Below are 19,297 nucleotides of genomic sequence, written 5' to 3' on the forward strand. Positions count from 1 at the left end.
TCCTACTAGCAGTGTATAAAACTCCTTTTTGCTCTACATGCACACATCACTCCGTGTGCCATCTATTTTGATGACAGTCATGTTGAAAATTATGTAGTAGCATTTCATTTTGGTTTAATATTTACATCTATGTTTACTATTACTATTGAATTCTTTGAGATTTTTATGGACATTTGACATCTTTTGTGAAAGGTCTATTTAAGTCTTTTGTCCTTTTTTCCCTATTGACTGGCTATATATATATAGACATAGGCATATATACACATATACACACATATATACTTATGTGTATGCATACACATAATACACATGTGTACACACATACACGAGTACATACATACAATACATATGCATGTGCACATACACATACATTATAATACATATAGATGTACACATACTTTACATGTATGTATATACATACACATATGCATCGATATACATATATACACATACATGTACACATGCCCTCTTTGCTAGTTATGGGTGTTATTTTTTTAAAAGATTTTTATTTACTCATGAGAGACACAGAGAGAGAGAAAGAGAGAGAGAGAGAGAGGCAGAGACATGGACAGAGGGAAAAGCAGGCTCCATGCAGGGAGCCCGACATGGGACTCGATCCTGCATCTCCAGGATCACGCCCTGGGCCGAAGGCAGGTGCTAAACCGCTGAGCCACCCGGGCTGCCCTAGTTATGGGTGTTAAAAAATTTTGTGCCATTATCTTACTTGGTTTTCACTCTCTAAATGTCCTTATTTTTCATGAAATTTTAATGATTTCCCTCATGTCCCAGAAATCATAATTTTCTAGAATTTTTATTGTTTTAAATATACAGTCTAGCTGGATAGATGACTATTTTTGTAATATGAGATGACAGGAGTCTTTTGTTGTTTATTTGGTATGGATATATAGTTAATTCAGCAAAAGTATTGAAATGACCAGTCTTAGAACTATTTAATTTTATTATTCTTCAGATTTATAAGCTGTTATTTCTATTGATGTGAAATTATATTCAGAGATGTTCTAAAAATTTCCACTCTGAGAATGGACCTTGCCTGATGTGTTTATTACTACTTTTCAAAATTAATGAAATTTAATTTCTCATATTTTGTTTAAGATCATTCCATCCTTGAGACTGTAATTTAATGTTATGATTAGTAAGGTATTTGCTATAAAGCTTAGAATAACTTTGTGAGATAAGATTGAAACATTCACTTTTTTCCTTTGCTCTAGATGTACTGTTCAGTACAGAGCCATTATCCACTTACGGCTTTGAGTACTTGGAATTTGGCCTTCAAATTGCAAGGTGCTGTTAGTGAAAAATACACACTTTCCCACTCAAAAATTTATTATGAAAAAAGTAAAATACAACATTAATAATGTTTTTATTGAAAAAAATTTGAGAACTTTTGAGTAAATTAAATGTATTCTTAAAATTAATTTTACTTACTTCCTTTATTTTTTTAATGTAGCTACTAGAAAATCTTAAAATGCATGTGACATCTTATTTCTGTTGAATAAGTCTGTTCTCGAATATAGTGCATAAAATTTTATAAGTTTCACAGATTTTGAAGATTCAGAAAACCAGGCTCAGTGTCCTTTTGGAGGATAATTCTATGATTATTTTCTTTACAAGTTATATTTTCTGTTATTAATATATTAACCATTCCATATTATTTATGTTAATTTTGGTATATGTTTTTCACCTTTTAGTTTATCCTAGCATAGAACTGTTAACTATTTTTATTATATTTTAATCTCCTTGATTAGAATTAGCAAAAGATCGACTTTAATTTATTTTCTTTTCAAAATACATCTCAGGTTTTATCAATCCATGAATTGTATATCTCTACCTTATTTTCCTTCAAGCAGAATCCCTGCTTCAATGATGGATGGGTTCTCTACTTTGCAACTCTTCTTTTGAAATACTGATGCTTTTCATGTTTATCTTATAATTTTTTTCAATTTAACTAAGAAATGTCTGTTTTTCTGATATTGGATATTGAAGTACTTTCAGCCAGAGATTAGGCAGATCCTTGCTCAAATCTTTAAGACTGATTAAACATGAAAATTAAATTAGGTTTATAGAGGCTTTACTTATCTACCTAATTGGAAATATAGTAATCATAAACTTGAGACAGATACTTTTAGTGTTGGTAGACGATCTTCTTTTCATTTCTTTTGTTAATACCCATTGTTGCTGTTGCTCAAAACTAATTCTCTGATTGGATATGCAGTTTCTCTACTAGAAAAACTTTCATTTTTTAAGTGAAAACTTTGAAAGATGAATAGAACTTAGTCTCACATTACCCAACCTAAAATTGCATACTGGGATATGTGATCTATGATCATTTTTTCAATGCATGCCTAGAGTCTAATTTGGATTTCACCACAACCATTCCATACTTTAGCTCAATGTTCTAGGAACTTTCTTGACTTCAGCCTCCTGTTACTTAGAGTTTGAGGATGTGAATGGCTTTATTTTAGGACTCACACCTGTTTTCTTCTATGTGCCTTTTTTTGTTCTATGTATGATTCATGTCTCTTTGGGTACTTCTCTAAATGCAGTCTTGCATTTTTTGTGTTTCTTTCAGAGATTCCTCAAAGTTTCTTATTAATAATATAAGAATGATGTATGTTTTGAACTGTATTTTCATGCGCCTAATTATCTCACCTACAACGGATATGTTAGTCAATTTTGGCTGCTATTACAAAAATACTATAGATTGGGTGGCTTATAAACAACAGAAATTCATTTCTCATGGTTCTAGAGGCTGGAAGTCCAAGATCAGGGTGGCCCCATCATCAAGTTCTGGTGAAAGCCATCTTCCAGGATGCAGACTGCCAACTTTTCTCATTGCATCCTTACATGACTGAGATCAGAGAGGAAAAGCAGCTTCCTCATGACTTTTATAAAGGCCTTAATCCCATTTATGAAGATTCTACCCTTATGACGTCATCTAATCCTAAATTTTAATTACTTCCCAAAGGCCCTACCTCCCAATACAATCACATCAGGCATAGGGTTTCAACATATGAGTTTGGAGGTGATGCAAACATTTGTTCTATAACAATGGGCTAAAGACAGTGTCTATTTTACAAGTAAAATCACTTAGATTAATACTAATAAAGCATTTTAAAAATAATAGTAAAATAGTCATTTTAATGCATCTATATATAATCTGCAAATGCTTTCATGATACAATAGCAGAGCTCAAGAGACTCTAAGGCCTACAAGAGAAAAAAAAATACAAACCTTTGCCATAAAGGAAAATATTAGGTATTTGTCCCGTTGTAATAGGTTGTAGGCTGAATCCTTCCCATTTGAATTTAAGAGCAGAGTAGTGAGAGCCATACATTAGGAACTTAACAAAGTTGATATTTTTAACTGTTAAAGTCTCACAGCATACATGATTGAAACTGTATAACATGAGAATAAGAGTAGTTAAATGGTGTTTGTTAAAGTGTGCATAAAATAAATAACTTGTCTTTTTTTATTTATCTGAAATACCTAAATATAAATCTTGCATACAATGACATTGGCATAGGTGTATGTTAAGTATTTGCATTAAATATTCTTTCTTATTTTGAATCAGTTATTCATCTTGACAAAGTATTAAAACTATAATCAAACATAAGTCAACAAGTTAGCTATTTTTCACTCATTTTCTTGTGTTTGCTGCTTATTTCACTTTTGTAATAATTGAAAAGTGCTCCTAGCAACCATTTCTTTCTCTTCTCATAGAAATGAAAGGCAAATTACTCTTCCATTGGGTGATGCCTTTTTGTGGCCTATCCTTCAAGTACAATAGCTTCATTCTTACATGAAAGTAAACTGAAATCAATTTATGTGAATAAAATGTACAACTAACTGCACTGCATTCATTATTTTACACAGAATTCCTTTGGAAATTTTTTGACACTTCATTAGGAGATTGATCCAAAAGAACTTATTGAAATCATAATAAAATAAGATGATCTTCCATTTGTTGTAATATTTTTTATGGATACATGCATGTTAGGATAGCAGAGCTAGTTTGTCTTATAGAAACCTCATTATGATTTCCATTGAAATAAAAGTTGCTTAGCTGATTTAATAGAATTTCAGCTTAGGTATTTGGGTTATGTGTGTATTGTTGTATGTTAAGTTTTTTTTAATGTAAAGGTGGTAATTATTGATACCTGGAATTTTTGTTTAATATTGCATTCTGTCAATAGTCTTGATGACCTTTCATACCTATCTTTTCTCCTCAAACCTCAACCCCTTTGATTATACTCCATCGAGTTCTTCCTTTCACATTTAAATAAAAATTAGAAGCAATCAGAAAAAGGCGTCCAGGCTTTGCCTGCACACCCCTATCAACCTACTTCTCTACCTGTCTAAAGCTCCATAATTCTATGTCTGGAATATTGCAGTAGTCTAAAAACTGCTCTCTGTTTTCCTTCTTGGCCATGTATAATCTACTTTTAAAGTAATCTTTTAAATATGTGAGATTATGCCAAAGCTCAGCCCAAAATGCTCCATTGTGTTTCCATAAAATTTGAAATAAAAGGAAAAAAGCCTAAGTTTCTGAAATAGCTCATTCCACCCTCATTCTGACTTTCCTTCTCTGAACTTTGCATCCTCTTGTTGACTCAGTCTTCTAGTTTTCTTTCTGCCTTTGAATGCTGTAGGAATAGTCTCAACTCAAGGTTTTTACACTTGCTGCTGTGTCTGATAAAGTGTTCTTTGTTCATTTATTTGTTCATGCATTAATTCAACAAATATTTATGGAAAGTTTGCTGTGGGGCAAGAGCATTCTATTTGATTATGAAATGTCATTAGCAAAACAGACAAAATTACCTGTATGAGTGGAGCTTATATTTGAATGAAAGAAATGAATCATAAATATAACAAATCCTTATGGTACATGTTATTTTACAAGGTGGTATATACTTTAAAAATGAAAAAATATATCAAGGTGAGGGGAGTTAAGTGTTCAAATTACTCTTTTGCAGGATAGCCATAAGACTGTTTCTCTATATATAGGTTTATCATTCCCCTCATCGTTGAGGCTTTCTTTGACCACTCTACTTAGAATGTCCATATCTTCCAGAACTTTCTTGTTTCAAGCACACTGCCACCTTTTTTCTCAACAATATTTATCACCATTAAAAATACTATACATTCATTTACTTCTCTTTTACATTTATTCTATTTCTATGTAAACTCATAACTTCATGAGATCAAAATTTGTATGGTACTATATTACTTGATACAATGTAAAAATTAGTAAACACAGCACTAATCTAAATTACTGAATCAGAGTATTGTTTTACTTAACTCATATCTGTGGGGAAGAACATATTTAAGTAAGAAAAGTCTGATGAATTTCAGAGTCTAAGAGTATAAATATGCTTATATCACTTTCCATTAAACATTCCCTTTAAAATGAAAACCATGGCATTGCTGGGGAATATAATGGAGACTATTATCAATTTTTTTTTCAGGAATCCTGGGAAAATTGAGAGGTGATTGTATCAGATAGATTAAAAAGCCAAGGCAGGAAAAAAAAAAAAAAAAGATAGCTTGGAACATTTCACTATAAAAGACTTTGCCAGTGGAAAGAACAGCAGTGCCTAGTGAAAGGGAATATAAGGGAAAGGAGAAGAAATGTGTGGGAAATATCAGAAAGGGAGACAGAACATAGAGACTCCTAACTCTGGGAAACGAACTAGGGGTGGTGGAAGGGGAGGAGGGCGGGGGTTGGGGGTGAATGGGTGACGGGCACTGAGGGGGGCACTTGACAGGATGAGCACTGGGTGTTATTCTGTATGTTGGTAAATTGAACACCAATAAAAAATAAATTTATTATTAAAAAACATCTTGGAGAGATTCCAAGCTCAGAGTCAAACTTGTAAGATTGGGTCACAAGGCAATCTTTAGGAAAATTAATTTAAAAACTCCAGTAAGAACAGTTGGAATAACTATTTCAGAAAAGATCTTAGTGTGGACAAGAAAGCTATAAAGAAAATCAGAGAAAATGCAAGGCTAGGCTAATTCTATGCAAGGGGGACTTGGAGGAGAAAAAGAAAGATATAAAAAAGGAAAGAAGGAATAGCTCTCAGAAGTGTGCATTCTGACAAAGGAAAATCCTAAAGTAAGCATAGTGTAATGTTAATCAGAGTTTTGTGGAATTTAAGGCTGCCAGGAGATATGAGCTGACCTCATCTTGGGAAAATCGAGTGTCAATCTATCCACCTAGCTGTCCATCGTGAACCTCCCTTATGATCAGAAAAGTGAAATTCTATACAAGATTCTCCATTTACCAACACTTAGGGGAGAAATTCTAATCTGGACAAAGGTAAGGGCTATTCTATGTGCTTGTGAAGTCAGTTAGCAGACAAAATTACCTACCTGAAGAGAACTTATATTTGAATAGAGGCAATAAATCATTGAGAAAGCTGAACTAATTAAGGGGGAAAAATCAATATTTTTAGGAGCATCCCAAAGGATACTGTGGCAATTCTCAAAAATATCAGATTACTTGGAAATCCATGATCAGTAATTTAAGAATCACAGGCCTAAAAAATAGCATGTATAATGATTAGTATATGTGTTGAAAATATAGTAGAGGTCTTCCTCCAGAAGACAAAGAGAACAATAAAATATAAGAAAAATAAGAGGAAATGTGCATCACAGAAAATGACTGCAGGAAATATCAGCCTTCATGTAATAGAAATTCCAGAAGGAAGCAACAAGAGCAAGGAGAAAAGAAATTAATAAAATAGAAAAATAGTAAAATAAATAATAAAATAGTAAAATTAAAAAATATCTGAAAAAAAAAGACAAGTAGATTGAAAGGGTCAAGAAAGTATTTAGTAGAAATGATAAGGATAGTCTAAAATACATGTTGGTGAAAATATTAAAATACCTAAGAAATTTGAGAAGGACTCAACCAATAATCCAACCTCAAAAAAATAGTAAAATACCAGGAAATTTACAAAAACAATCAGATTAGCATCAATTTATCTTGTGAGCTGCACAAAATGGCAGTTAAAAAAAGCTACCTCTTTCCCATCTACTGACTTTTAAATACAAATTATGTTCATCACTTAATTTTATACACAGCTGAACTTGTGTTCAAGTATGAAGGCCAAACAAATAACAACCTACACATGCTAAAGAGCAGAAAAATTGTGGCCCACCAAAATAACATGAAAGGATTATTGAGGATATATACCCAGTAAGACAAACAAACAAAATATCAGAGAGGTTATAAGTTTCAAGAGAAAAAAATGAATAAAATCACCAGTAAGTAAAAGGTTATTTTTTTAAAGATTTTATCTTGAGAGACACAGGCAGAGGGAGAAGCAAGCTCCATGCATGGAGCCCTATGTGGTACTCAATCCCAGAACCCAAGGATCACACCCTGAGCCGAAGGAAGATGCTCAACCACTAAGCCACTCAGGGTCCCTAAAATGGTACATTTTTAATTGTATGGCTCAGTGTTATTCAAACCTCAAGTGAAAGTTTGAGCATCCACTTGTTTAATCAACATATGTAAAGGAGATTGCTTAATTTTTGTAGTATATATCTCACACCGTAGTTGGTTTCAAGAAATCCAACAACACCACATATAATCATGAGATATTTTCAGATGTCGTAGACTTGGGACACGTGATCTAGTGATCCAAATATAACCCAATCTCTCCATTCCTCTGCTTTTTCCTCAGAGAAATACTCCATCATGGTAGTTCTCTTTCCTTAGTACTTCTTGATTAGTTTGACCAAACACTTTAAATTCATTACAGACTCATAGCCTTAGTTAATAACATACAGATAAAGGTGTTTTCCCTGCCAGAAAAACTGTCATTTTAGTTCCAAACAAATGGACTATTGCTTTCTGTACACAAATTTTCTTAATGCTTACAATAGTTAGTTGTATTTTTGGGTACCTAAATGGAAAAGATAGAAGATAACGTCATACATACATACAATACATGGGTATATACATCAATTGACTGATAGAAATTAACAACTGGTATGTTCAGGAGATTGTTTTCTCTCCCCTTCACTGTTACTCCAATACTCCTTTGCAAGATGCATGTTCAAAAGATCCGTCTTCCTAGTAGATATTTAGATACTTTAATTCAGAGTAAATACCAAATATATGAACATTTTGTATTATTTTAAAGAATGGTAAATGAAAAAAGCATAAAATATATATGATGAGCTAAAAAACACATTGATATATTAGATGTCACATGCATATCAGTCACAATGAAAGCATTTGTTGTTTCTGCCCCATACTTTGAAAAGAGAAAGTGTTTCAGGTTAATTGTGTCAAAAATACCACTTTGTTGTCTGCAAAGTCTGCATTTTCAAGTATGTTTGTTTCTCATTAGAAAATAATTGTAATTTTTATATTTTAAATTTCATTAAAATAAAACTAACAAGCATATTTTATTTTAAAAGACTTTGAAGAATCGAGGGATGCTGGGTAGCTCGGTCAGTTAAGCAACCGACTCTTGGTGCCAGCTCAGGTCATGATCTCAGCATCATGAGTTCAAGCCCCACATTGAGCCCCCCAGGCTCAGCACTGAGTCCCCTTGAGATCTTGAAATTCTTTTCCTCCCCCTCCCACTTTATGGTTCTCCACTGCTTTTGTGCACTCACAAATGTGTACTTTCTCTTTCTCTCTCAAAAAAAGGACTGAAGAATCTGAATTATTGATTCTAACTTTAAATTATTTTCTTTGTCTATGATAACATTTCTTAAGGTATTTAAGTTCTTATTTTTAAATTCATATCGCTAAATTGTTCCTACTAAATAAGCTATATCTTTATAGATATATTATACTTCCTTAAAGTTTTTGCATGATTTTCTTGTGCTTTATGTGTCCACTCATATAAAACATAACAAAACAAAACATATCATTCTGTTCAAATTCATCATCAGCTTACAGTGAACATATGCCTTAGCATTTTAATAAGTCTAAAATGGAAAGATGTGTCACCTACCTTTGCATTTACCCCCCAGTAACTGTTTTCACATTGAACAGGTTTTTTTTAATGCCCCATATTTTGATATAAAGAGGTTTATTTTCACATGGCAACTTACACAAACACTTTAATAAAATGAATAAAGAGAAACAGAACCCATATATTTTAGGCAATACTAATCCATACCCATAAATAGCCATACTTAATTTTCATTCCTAGTATTGGTCCTTAATATTTCCAATATATCCATTATTGTATTTGTGTTGGCAAATAATCCCTAGTACGTCTACTTTATGTATTTTTCTTGACAAAACCAGTAAATAGCAACTGAAGCATTCTACTAATTTTTTTTTAACCACTTCTGCTATAACGTTAAGCATTCACACTCCTCTCACATCAGGTAGTATGTTATAATGTGGATTATTATCTTTTCAGCCTTTCACATTTCATTGCTCACCACACATATGCCATAAATTTTAAGTTCCTTTTATGGCAGAACCTAACTTGGTCAAATATTTTTTAGTGGTCATATTAGGCTGGGTTGTGTTGAATTAACTAATACTTCTTAAATCGATGATATATATTTTTTTAATTCATTCAAAGGCCATTGAACAACTTGTGCCCCTGCAGGGTAGACCTTTTCCAAGTAGCAACTCAGGAATCCAGTCTGTTGGAATATTTTAGATATGCTAACTAGAACATGTGACCTCCAGGTGGCCAGTGCAAGAAAAGCCAGAGATGGAAGAAAGTGTATTACTTAAAGGCTTTGGCTTGATCTAGACACCAAGAATTTCTAAAAGGATCTCATTGGCTAGAATATAGATGGGTAGCTAAGAAGTTCAGATAGCCTTTGGAATAATTGGTAAGATTTACTGTCTCTGCCACTGTTCGAAAACCCAATCTGGTTTTCATTAGTGAGATATCAGCTACCTGGTTGCTGACTCCTTCTGTATTTGGTGGATCATTTCTGGCCACTATGATTCCTTGCCATTATCCCATGCTACTTTACACCAAGTATGCACAAAAATTTCTTTTTAATTTCCCCTAGCAGTGCTAAATCCACACCATCACATGCACCATATGATGTTACTGAGAGGATAATAAAAAGAAGTTAAGTCAAGAAATGTATACTTAGATACTAGATAAATTGACCTCAGAATTCACCTCATGTATAACATTTAGAATAGCTCATGCAAACACCCACCCAGTTGGCCCTGAGGTCAGGACCTAGTCTTAAAAGACCACTTACACCTCTGCACAATAGGAGTACCCAAATATATCTCCTTTTTAGAATCCATGCCTCAAGTTTCTGAGGCCTTGAGAAGAGCCCCTTTTCATCCTTGTGAATCTTCACTTTTTTTTTGTTTGTTTTTTAGCAATGCTTATCTTATATGATGAATGACATTTCCAACATCCATTCTTTTCTGAGAAATCATCTCCCTTCCTCATGATCTACTTTGCACAAAATCTCCATCAAGGGCAATCTATCAGGTCACACTAAAGAGTACATTTCTCTGAATCTTGCCATTCTTTCTTGAATAATAACACATGTGAAGCTTCATAAGCACAATTCAATTAGTGTTTATGAAATCATAGTTTGGTCTGCAATTCTAATGTTTTGGAAGAAACTATATATCCATTAAAAGAACAACAACAACACAATCCACATAATATACTATTCTTTATATTTTTAAATTATCCACACAATATATCTTCTATTCTTAACTTACTACATTCTATATGCTATGTCATATACTATGACATTATTAACAAAACTAAACTCTAATTGTTTTGATAGCTGTTTTATAGCAGAAAATATTTGGAAAGTAGTGACTGAAGGAGAGCTCTTAGATGATATCAAAAGTACAATCCATAAAAATAATAAGTGTATATGCATAAATCAATAAACTGGAAGTCATCAAATTTTTTTAATCTAGACATTCCTCATTAAAATAATGAAGAGATAAGCAACATATTTCCAAACTGCATACATGACAAAGGATTCATATTTAGACTATAATTTTGCTTCTAGAAGAAGCCAAGTAAATATTTCTGCATCTTTTTTATATTCCATATATAATGTTGGACAGCATAATGTTGAACACTATAATTGTACTATTGGATTAATGCTAAAAGTCAATTGAGTATTTGGGTTTCTACCTTTTTTAAAATTTTTTACAGAACTAATCTAGTGTGGTGAAAGAGCACAGAGTTATACTGAGATTAGGTGGAATGCATAAAATATTATTATTAATTTGTCATTAATTAACTAATTATGTAGCATGTGACAAGTTGCTTAACCTCTAGAAAAGATTAGTTTAACTTAGAAGAAAATTAAAATATACACTGGATAATTATGGCCCTTTATAAATCCCAGATTTGTCTTAAGGAGTTTATAAAAAATAATCTGGATGTATGTGCTATGGTAATGCCAAGCATTACATAGATATAAGGCAATAGCATTCATAAAATTTCCTCCCATGGTGCTAACATTTATGTCTTAATGTACTTAAATATTATTCCCTGTATTTAATTATCAAATAGGGTAATATGATGCTATTAATAATAACATTAAGAAATACACATTCCTTTCTTTGTGTGATCAAAATAATTATTCATGTACTGATTTCCTGATATTAGAGGTTGCTTTATTTTAATATAATAGTGTCAAGGGTGTGGTCACTCAATATTTTATACTACCTTTATGCTGTTATATTTTAAAATTTAACTCGCAATCCAAACTTCAAATGAATTAACAGCATATCATCTAAGTGGGGTTTTTGTCTTGTATACTATTGCTAAGTAATTTAATTTTTCATAACTAACTGTTTCCTGTTGTTCCTATTCTCATAATAATGAATGGGTTTGATATAAATATTTTTTTTCTAATGAACATGCTACATGCTTGTTAGCTTTGGGATATTTAGTGATTGGTTGACAAGATTTATGAACTTAGAATACAAATGCTTTTTAAAATTTTCTATAGGTAATTTCTGGGGGCCAACTATGCCATTTTTAACGAAAGTTGGATAATTCTCCATTCAGCTCTAATATGCATGAATTGCCCAAAGCCTTGTTCAGACCAACAAAAATAAAAGAGTAAATTTTTGTTTTGAAATCTAAGAGTTAACAGATATGGCAAGAATTGTCAGGCCACTACTGTAGTTACTTTTTGTTGCCACTGTGATGTGCCTATTAACAATAGATTGAATACAATCTTACAAAATTTCTTCAGCTCTGCAGTGAAACACCTAGGGACCTAGGACTTATAAAAGCTTCAATGAAGCTCCTAAACTTGGGCCTTAGTAGCATCACTTTATTATTTTTTTCTCACATGATCTTATCAGTGAGGGGATAAAAGGGAGGCTAGTGACTTGTCCAGAGCACAGACTTTTAGGAGGCGCTCACCCTAACATTGCATAAAGTACCAAATATGCTCAACTCTGGTGTTGGTAGACAATATATAAACAAATGAAGATAACCATAAAAGAAGTTTCAATAAATCTGAAAAAAAGATAAAATTCAGGTCAGAACAGGCAAATTCATAGAGACAAAAATGAGATTAGTGGATGTAAAGAGATTGGGGAAAGGGCAGCTGAAAGTTACCAATAATTATGGGATTTCTTTTTGGGGCAAAGGCAATATTCTGAAATTATAATGGTGATGGTTAGATAACACTGTAAATATGTATTTTAGAAACTCTCTGATTTGCATTCATTAAAACAACTAAATGGGGGAAAATAAGATAAAATTCAGGAAATATATGCTTACCAATCTGAACAGAGTTAAATTAGAAATCCATAGCAGAAAATTCTGGTAAATCACCAAATACTTGGAAATTAAACAAATTTCTAAAATAACCTAGTCAAAGAAGAATCACACACACACACACACACACACACACACACCCCTCATATCAAAATTTGTTAAATTTATTGTTAAAGCAATGCTTATTAGGGAAACTTATAGTTCTAAATTCCTACATTAAAAAAGAAAAAAGATCTCAAATCAATATCCTCAGCTTCTACTTTAAATAAGTAGAGAAAGAAGATAAACTAGATCAGCAACACACAAAAGAAATGGTAAGTTTAGTGCAAAAAAAATCACTAAAACTTGTGAGAAAAATCAATAAAACCAAACACTGATGTTTGAGAAAAACAAAATGAATATATCTTCAGTTGGAGTGACTGAGAAAAAATAAGGAGAGGCAAAAATTAATAAAATCAGTGTTTAAAGTGGGGATATTTTTAGTGATCATTCTTTCAAAATAAACATGATTATAAGGAAATACTGTGAACACCATTATGCAAACAAATTAGACTACTTAAACTATATAGACAAATTCTAGAAAGACACAAATTACTAAAATTGTCTCAGGAAGAAATAGAAAACCTATATAAACCTAGCAAACATGGAAGGACTTAATACTAGTCCTTACAAACTTTTCACAAAGAAAAGAAGTAAGCAATACTTTTCAACTCATTTTATGAGGCCAGTTTTACTCTCATAGCAAAACCAGGTAAAGACAGCACAAGACAAGAAAACTAAAAATCAATATCACTTATGAATGTAATTTGAAAATCCTCAACAAAATAAAAGTATACTCAATACAGTAACATATAAAACTATTTTTATATTCTCACAAAATACGTTTTTTTTCCCAAAAATGCAAGATTGGTTTAACATCCAAAAGATGAATTAATTTAATATACTACCTTACTAGAAAAAAGACAAACCATATAATCCTCTCAATAGACACAGAAGAGCCATTTGAAAAAATGCAATGCATATTGATTATAAAAACTCAAACAAATTAGAAAGGGAAGAAAGCTCTCTCAACCTGATAAAAAAAAATATTTTAGGGAATCCCTGGGTGGCTCAGTGGTTTAGCACCTGCCTTCCACCCAGGGTGTGTTCCTGGAGTCCTGGAATCAAGTCCCACATCGGGTTCCTTGCATGAAGCCTGCTTCTCCCTCTGCTTGTGTCTCTGCCTCTCTCTCTCTCTCTCTCTGTGTCTTGTGAATGAATGGATAAAATCTTTTAAAAAATGATAATAATAAAATTAAATTTAAAAAAATAATAAAAAAAATTTATAACAATTGTTCAGTTAACATCATACCAATGATGACAAGGTGATAGATTTTCCTTTTAGAATGAAAACAAAAGTGATATCCACTTTCACCATTTGTAGTTAACATTGTATAGAATGCTCCAGAATGTTTAATGGGGAGATAAAAGGACATACAGATTAAAAAGGAAGGAGCAAAACTATCTTTATTAACACATGACGATATCTCATCTGTAGAAAATCTTAAGGATCCAAAAAAAGAATTACCAGACTAATAAATGAGTTTATAAAGTTTGCAGGATACAAGACAGCATACTAAAGTTAATTACATTTCTATATAAAGCAACAAAATTTACAAAATCAAATTAAGAAGATATTACCTTTGCAATAGCAACAAAAGAATAAATGCGTAGGTATAAATTTAATTAATTAAATGAAGACTTTAATAGAAAACTCTACAACTTTGCTGAAAGAGATGAAAGAATACTTAAACAAATGCGGAGATATTGAATATTCATTGATTGGAACTTCATATTGTTAAGATGACAATTCTTCCCAATTTTATCTATTGATTCATTGACATATTTATCAATTTTCCACCAGGCTTTTGTGTAGAAATTGACAACCTCATACAAAATTCTATGTGAAAGTGTAAAAACAAAACCCAACAAAAACAACAAGAGGAAAAAATTGGATGACTGCCCAATTTCAGAACTTGCTATCAAGTTCCATTTATCTAGACAGTGTGTTATGCATATGGATAAGTATATAGACCAGTGGGATGGAACTGAGAGTCAGAAATCAAAAGTTGTGTTTATGACCAATTGATTTTCCAAAATAGTGAAAAAAGTAATTAAATGGCCAAAGGCCAATCTCTAAAAAAGTACTCTGGCAGTTATATTTCAACATTTAATTAATTAATTAAAAACACAAATATATGTGAAATAGCTCACATCATTGTCTCAGACTGTATCAAAACAAAAAATTTAAAAAAATTCAAATGGATCAGAGATCCTAAAGTAAGAACTAAAATTATAAACTTCTGATAAAAAGTAAGAGAAATTTTTTGTGAACTTTGGTAAGGCAAAGAGTTCTTATGTGAGACCAAAAGCATGATACATGAAAGAAAAGATTACAAGTTGTATTTAATGAAATTTTTATATATATATAAGCTTTCCTATCAAAAAATCACTTAGAACATGAAAAAGCAAAGCAAGAAAAGGACAAAGTATTTGCCATCACATATATCATGAAAATTGTATTCAGAATATACAAAAACCACTTGCTACTCAATAATAAGAAAATAAACAGGGATCCCTGGGTGGCGCAGCAGTTTAGCGCCTGCCTTTGGCCCAGGGTGTGATCCTAGAGACCCGGGGTCGAATCCCATGTCGGGCTCCCAGTGTATGGAGCCTGCTTCTCCCTCTGCCTGTGTCTCTGCCTCTCTCTCTCTCTGTGTGACTATCATAAATAAATAAAAATTAAAAAAAAAGAAAATAAGCAATACAATTTTTACAGTCTACATATGTAAATAGAAATGTCATTAGAGAAGATATACAAATGACCAGTAAACATATGAGAAGACAGTCAAAACTGTTAATCTTTTAGAAATGCAAACTGAAACCACATGGTGATATGATTTCACCCCCCCCAGGATGGCTAAAATAAAGAAGATAGATAATATCAAATGTTGGTAAAAATGCAGAAAGACAGGATATCGTATACACTGCTAATGTAAATGTAAGATGGCACAATCACTTTGTAAAATAGTTTGCCAGTTTCTTAAAAAGTTACACATGTATTTATTATACACCTCAGCAAGAAATTTGTATAAAAGATATGAAAATATATATCTACTCAAATACTTGTGGGTGAATTCATTTATTCATAAAAGTTAATTGCTACAAGAGTATATCTTAAAAGTTCTCATCAAAAGCAAAAATTTATAACTGTGTGAAATAGTGAATGCTAACTACACTTATGATGGTGATCATCTTGTACTATATACATATATTGAATCATTATGTTGTACACTTCAAACTAATATAATGTTGGCTTCACAGGAGAATTTTACCAAATAAAAAACACTGATATAATGTTATATGTCAATTATATATCGATAAAAAAATGTTTAAAAGTAGAACAGCACAAATGTTTACCAACTGATGAATGAATAAATAAAATATATGCATTGTGAATTACTTTTTAGCAATAAATGTAACAAAATATTGATACATGATACAACATGACAAATCCTAAGCAAAGAAGCCAAGCATGAGACAACATATTGTACCATTCCATTTATATGATGTGCATAGAAAAAGCAAATCTATAGAGACAGAAAAATTAATGTTTGCCTGGGGCCAAAGTTGCGAACAAAGAGTGACAATAAGAGGTCTTCGTTGGGTAATGGAAATATGCTAAACCTGAATAGTGCTAATAGTCAAATACCTCTACACATTTGCAAAAGTTATTGAATTATAGACTTGCAATGGGTAAATTTTATAATACATTAATTATGCCATAATAAATCTTGTTTTTAAAATGAGTTCTGAAGACTTTCTCTATAATGTTTTGTTACATTTTATGTTCATACTTTGTGTGTGTGATCTTTTAAGGTTCGTTCCGTGAAGAGACAATGGAATCGTATGTTTCTCAGTCTTGTTGGAAAGTGGAAATTTGGCGGAATAAAAGCCCTGCTTACATTTGTGAATGCCCAAAAGGATTTTTTCATCAAAACTGTGAAACCAATGTCAATGAGTGTTCATTGAAACCATGTCAGAATGATGCTGACTGCATTCATGTTCCAAATGTAAGTCTGAATCTTTTTTTAAAACTATTTATTAATTCATGAGAGACAGAGAGAGAGAAGCAGAGACATAGGCAGAGGGAGAAAGAAGCTCCCTGTGGGGAACCCCAGGCGGGACTCAATCCCAGAACCCTGGGATCATGCCCTGAGCCAAAGGCAGATAGATGCTCAATCGCTGAGCCACTCATGCATCCCTGGAAGTCAGAATCTAATAAAATAGCAATTTGTGTGTGTGTGTATATATACAATTTATATACATATTTACCATTACCATATGTATATTTACCATTACCAAACTATCTGAAAACTACAAATATAATTAAAGTTTTTATTAATATATTATAAATTTCAAAATTAGAAATAGCAGAAAAAATACTTCATGTGTTGATTTTCATGTTTTCCTATTTTAAATAAAAACCCCACTTTACAATCTTCAGTTTCATTTTTTGTGCTTCCACTAAAATGTAATTTTATAATGTAATTTTTACAATGTAAATTTACAATGTAATTTTATAAGCATTTCATTTTTAATTATTTTTGGTTATTTTGTTTATTTGATATTTTTATATTTTAACATTTTAACTTAACATTTAAATAAATAAGACTAGGAAATAATGTAATAAATTCCACAAATCACTATCTTTTTATTTTAGTATGATTAATATTTAAATTTGTATTATGAATTCATATTAATATCTTAAAGGCTTCCTAACTCAGATGTCTGGTGGTTGATACAGGCTGTTAACTGGGCTCTTGACTGGAGCTATCAATCCAGAACCTTAAACATAACTTCTTAGTAAGGCCTCGGCTTCCTCACAGCATCGTGGCTAAAATCCAAGGACAAGCATCCCAAGATAATTAGACAGACATTATATGGCCTTTTAAACAGAGCCTTGAAAACCAGAGAGCATCACTTTCTCCATACTCATAGCTTGCTTACATTCAAGTGGGAGGTAAGGATAGTTTCTAATTCTCAATTAGAGGAGTGTTGAATTCAGGTGATAGGAAAAGTGTGTGAGATGGGAGACATTGTTGTGACATTTTGGAAAATAGAATCTTTCACATTGTTGCACAGAGAACTTCTACATGCTTATGAAAATAGCTTCCATCCCTCTCCAGGTAAGAATCATTTTATAATCTTTGAGATATCCAAAAACTTTTGTAAAAAATACTTTCTGATTTTTCTTAGGGTACTATGTACATCTGTTCAGCAATATTTACAGGCAAGCTTTGTAAGAGACAACTTCAAACACCACGTGAGTCATTTCCTCACAAGAAAAATACCACATGTATGAAATATGAAAATGATTATCATTGCAGGTATAATTAATTACTTTCCTATTTTTTAAACAAAAATACATGAGTTGTAAAGGCTTGTGGACAAAAATAAACGAATGTTCTGTTTTAAGCTTAAATTTTATTTAATGGCATCTAATACTCTATTTCAAGTTGAAGTAGAAACATTATAACGTTTTTTTTAATAATTTTAAAAACTAAAAAATTATCAGGCATAATTTGGACAGTTTAAAACACATTTTGTTTCATCATGGAGATTTTTAGGATAACTGACCTTTAAATACTTTTAAAGGTCTATAAAGAAGAGATAAATGTAAGTATGTCTACTATACACAATGTTATTATTACATTTTGAAAGTATAGAATAAACCATCTCTTCCTTCAATTTGCAGACCTTGGCAGATAGTTAGGGTCTCTAGGTAGAATTTTAGGGAATATTGCTTTATTTAAATAAGGGTTTGCTAAAAATTACCCATTGGTAAATGACAGAAGTGACCCAGTTATCTGGGCTTATAATTTAAGTCCATTTCAAATAGCTTTATAGATAGTTTCTCACACCATTAAGAAGTACAATTTGTACTCTTCACACTTGCTTGACTTTTATCTGGCTTCTTAAAGTAAGTTTTGTTGGTCATTACTGGAGGGCAGTAAACAGCCTCAAAATTTTAGAATACTCATAAATGCAGAAAATTATTAGCTATGGTACAGAAAAACCTTGAAAATCCTGAAAATAAACAGAATATGCATACACATCACCGATGTACAAAGGAGAGTATTTTCATCAATTTTAAAAGGAATTGCCAAGTTTAAAAACATACGAAGCTTTTAAAATGTGACATTTTCCAAGAAGCATATGATCCTCTCAATAGATGCAGAGAAAGCATTTGACAAAATACAGCATCCATTCCTGACAAAACTCTTCAGAGCATAGGGATAGAGGGAACATTCCTCAATATCTTAAAAGCCATCTACGAAAAGCCCACAGCAAATATCATTCTCAATGGGGAAACACTGGGAGACTTTCCCCTAAGATCAGGAACAAAACAGGGATGTCCACTCTCACCACTGCTGTTCAACATAGTACTGGAAGTCCTAGCCTCAGCAATCAGACAACAAAAAGAAAAAAAGGCATTCAAATTGGCA

General features: G+C 32.0%; 1 protein-coding gene across 1 annotated transcript in view; it reads left to right on the forward strand.

Annotated features, from left to right (window-relative positions):
* The window catches only part of EYS (EGF-like photoreceptor maintenance factor), a 1,514,868-nt gene that overhangs the window by 64,776 nt on the left and 1,430,795 nt on the right, over positions 1-19,297 (forward strand). The window contains exons 3-4 of the mRNA XM_077903501.1: positions 16,668-16,861; positions 18,048-18,178. Coding sequence (XP_077759627.1) covers positions 16,668-16,861; positions 18,048-18,178 — 325 coding nt within the window. The remainder of the gene's footprint in view (positions 1-16,667; positions 16,862-18,047; positions 18,179-19,297) is intronic.

The sequence above is a fragment of the Canis aureus genome, chromosome 7 (assembly GCF_053574225.1).
Source record: "Canis aureus isolate CA01 chromosome 7, VMU_Caureus_v.1.0, whole genome shotgun sequence".
NCBI classification, from domain to species: domain Eukaryota; kingdom Metazoa; phylum Chordata; class Mammalia; order Carnivora; family Canidae; genus Canis; species Canis aureus.